This window comes from Octopus bimaculoides, chromosome 4 (assembly GCF_001194135.2).
Source record: "Octopus bimaculoides isolate UCB-OBI-ISO-001 chromosome 4, ASM119413v2, whole genome shotgun sequence".
NCBI classification, from domain to species: Eukaryota; Metazoa; Mollusca; class Cephalopoda; order Octopoda; family Octopodidae; genus Octopus; species Octopus bimaculoides.
This window is the reverse complement of record NC_068984.1, coordinates 7,314,542-7,316,378: the sequence shown is the minus strand read 5'-3', so window position 1 is coordinate 7,316,378 and position 1,837 is coordinate 7,314,542. Positions and strand designations below refer to the sequence as shown.

The 1,837-nt window shown below is 33.6% G+C and overlaps 1 protein-coding gene across 4 annotated transcripts in view; it reads left to right on the top strand.

Moving 5' to 3' along the window:
• LOC106870405 (cadherin EGF LAG seven-pass G-type receptor 1) overlaps window positions 1-1,837 on the top strand; it is a 535,294-nt gene that overhangs the window by 451,102 nt on the left and 82,355 nt on the right. For all 4 annotated transcript variants that reach the window (XM_014916457.2, XM_052966877.1, XM_052966875.1 and 1 more), the window contains one exon: window positions 552-593. In XM_014916457.2, the coding sequence (XP_014771943.1) occupies window positions 552-593 (42 nt within the window). The remainder of the gene's footprint in view (window positions 1-551; window positions 594-1,837) is intronic.

Here is a 1,837-nt window from a genome sequence, read left to right as displayed (position 1 = left end):
AGAGAGAGAGAGAGAGAGAGAGAGAGAGAGAGAGAGAGATTGCTAGAATTTTTAGGGTGTCGAATAAACTGCCTTGCTGTATGGGCCCATTATGTTTTGAGTTGATCTCCGGGAACCGAAGTTTACTTTGTCTCCCGTGTTACCGGTGTCGATCAAATAAAGTACCAGTCAAGTATTTCGGCTGACTCAATCGATTAACGACCTCCTCACAAATGTTTGTCCTTTAACGAACTTAGAAACAATTATAAAGGGCAGTGGATCGGCAAAATGTTTCGAATATACCCTTGTGGCATTTGATACTGCCCTGTACAATCTGATTTCATATCGCACTGAAGTCAACTACTCAATTCGTCCTTTTAAGATCAATAAGAAAAAAGCAACATTGAGTTACTGGGCACAATGCTATAGAATGAACCCTGTCCCCTCAAAACAATTGACCTTGTACCTTACTTAGAAACCATTTTACTAATGTTTTTTTTTTTTTTTTTAGGTTTTGACGTTGATGTTAGAATCCTTTTATTCTTACTAACTGAATTCATTTTCTTTTTCAGGGGGCTTTTTTCATCGTCTTTTACTTTTTGCTACATGAAGAGGTGAGTATACATGTTTATAGTAATGTGTACTTGTGCATGTATAAGTGTATGTATTTAGAACAGTGTTATAATTATTTTTTGCGTAACAAAAAAAAACATTAAAATAAATGACATTTTGTGGGCTATTTTTTTTCCTCTTACAACACTTGAAGCGAATCGGTAATATTGGTTATGAAGAAAATTCTTTTCCACATGTTTTTCACAAAACACGCATGTATTAAGTTACGCAGAAAAAAAAAAAAAAAAAAAGAAAAAAGGAAAGCGTGCCGCTTAATCCGACCTGCTTGCTACATCGATCGAATTTGTCACAACACTGAAATATCTTTATAATGATGTGATTGGTAATTTAATCCACGGTATATATATTTATATATATATTTAAAAGAACGGTGTTTGTCATGATCTGAAGGTCTTTTTCATCATACGTTTGCTTGGTCAGAGCCGAGGTTCGGCAAAACAACAACATCATTAAGTACCCAAATAGATCTGCAATCTGATGGGTAATAAATTAACAAATATAAGACGGATCGGATCATTACGGAACACGAGTTTATCTTCATGAATAGGTTTAGGAATTGAGAGATTCCTGTTATTCGAAGAGCTGTAACTTTTCTTTGCAGCCATTATATAAATGTGTATATGAGTGCCGCGTATATATATATAATATAATATAATATAATATAATGTATATATATTGTGTCTTATAGATAGCTGGATACGATGTTTCCTGGGGCTAAACAACAATCACAATCGTCCCTCTCCGGACAGCCACATTATGTTGACAAATAGCCTTTACTTTAAAGAACTGTTACTGAATATCTCTCTTTGAGAGATTTATTTAGAAATAATGTCTCTATTTTATATATATATATTATATAAATATATTCATGAACGCTGCTTACATATATATATATATATATATATATATATATATACCAAGTTGGACAAAAGAAAGAAACACCTTGTTAAATTGTTTAAATAGATGTTTTATTGTCGAATATGCAGCTTGTACGCTTTGACATCACATTTTAACAGGTCAAAGAATTGACTGGTGCAGGTATTGAGAGGTTGTTAAAGAAATTTTAGACAATCTACAAGAAAAAACATGCTTTACGTCTTTCAGTGGTGAATGCGGAGTGAAACGACTTATTGAGATCCGCTTGACAACCGATGCTGGTGTGTTTATGTCACAGAAACTTAGCGGTTCGGCAAAAGGGACCGATAGAATAAGTACTAGGCTTACA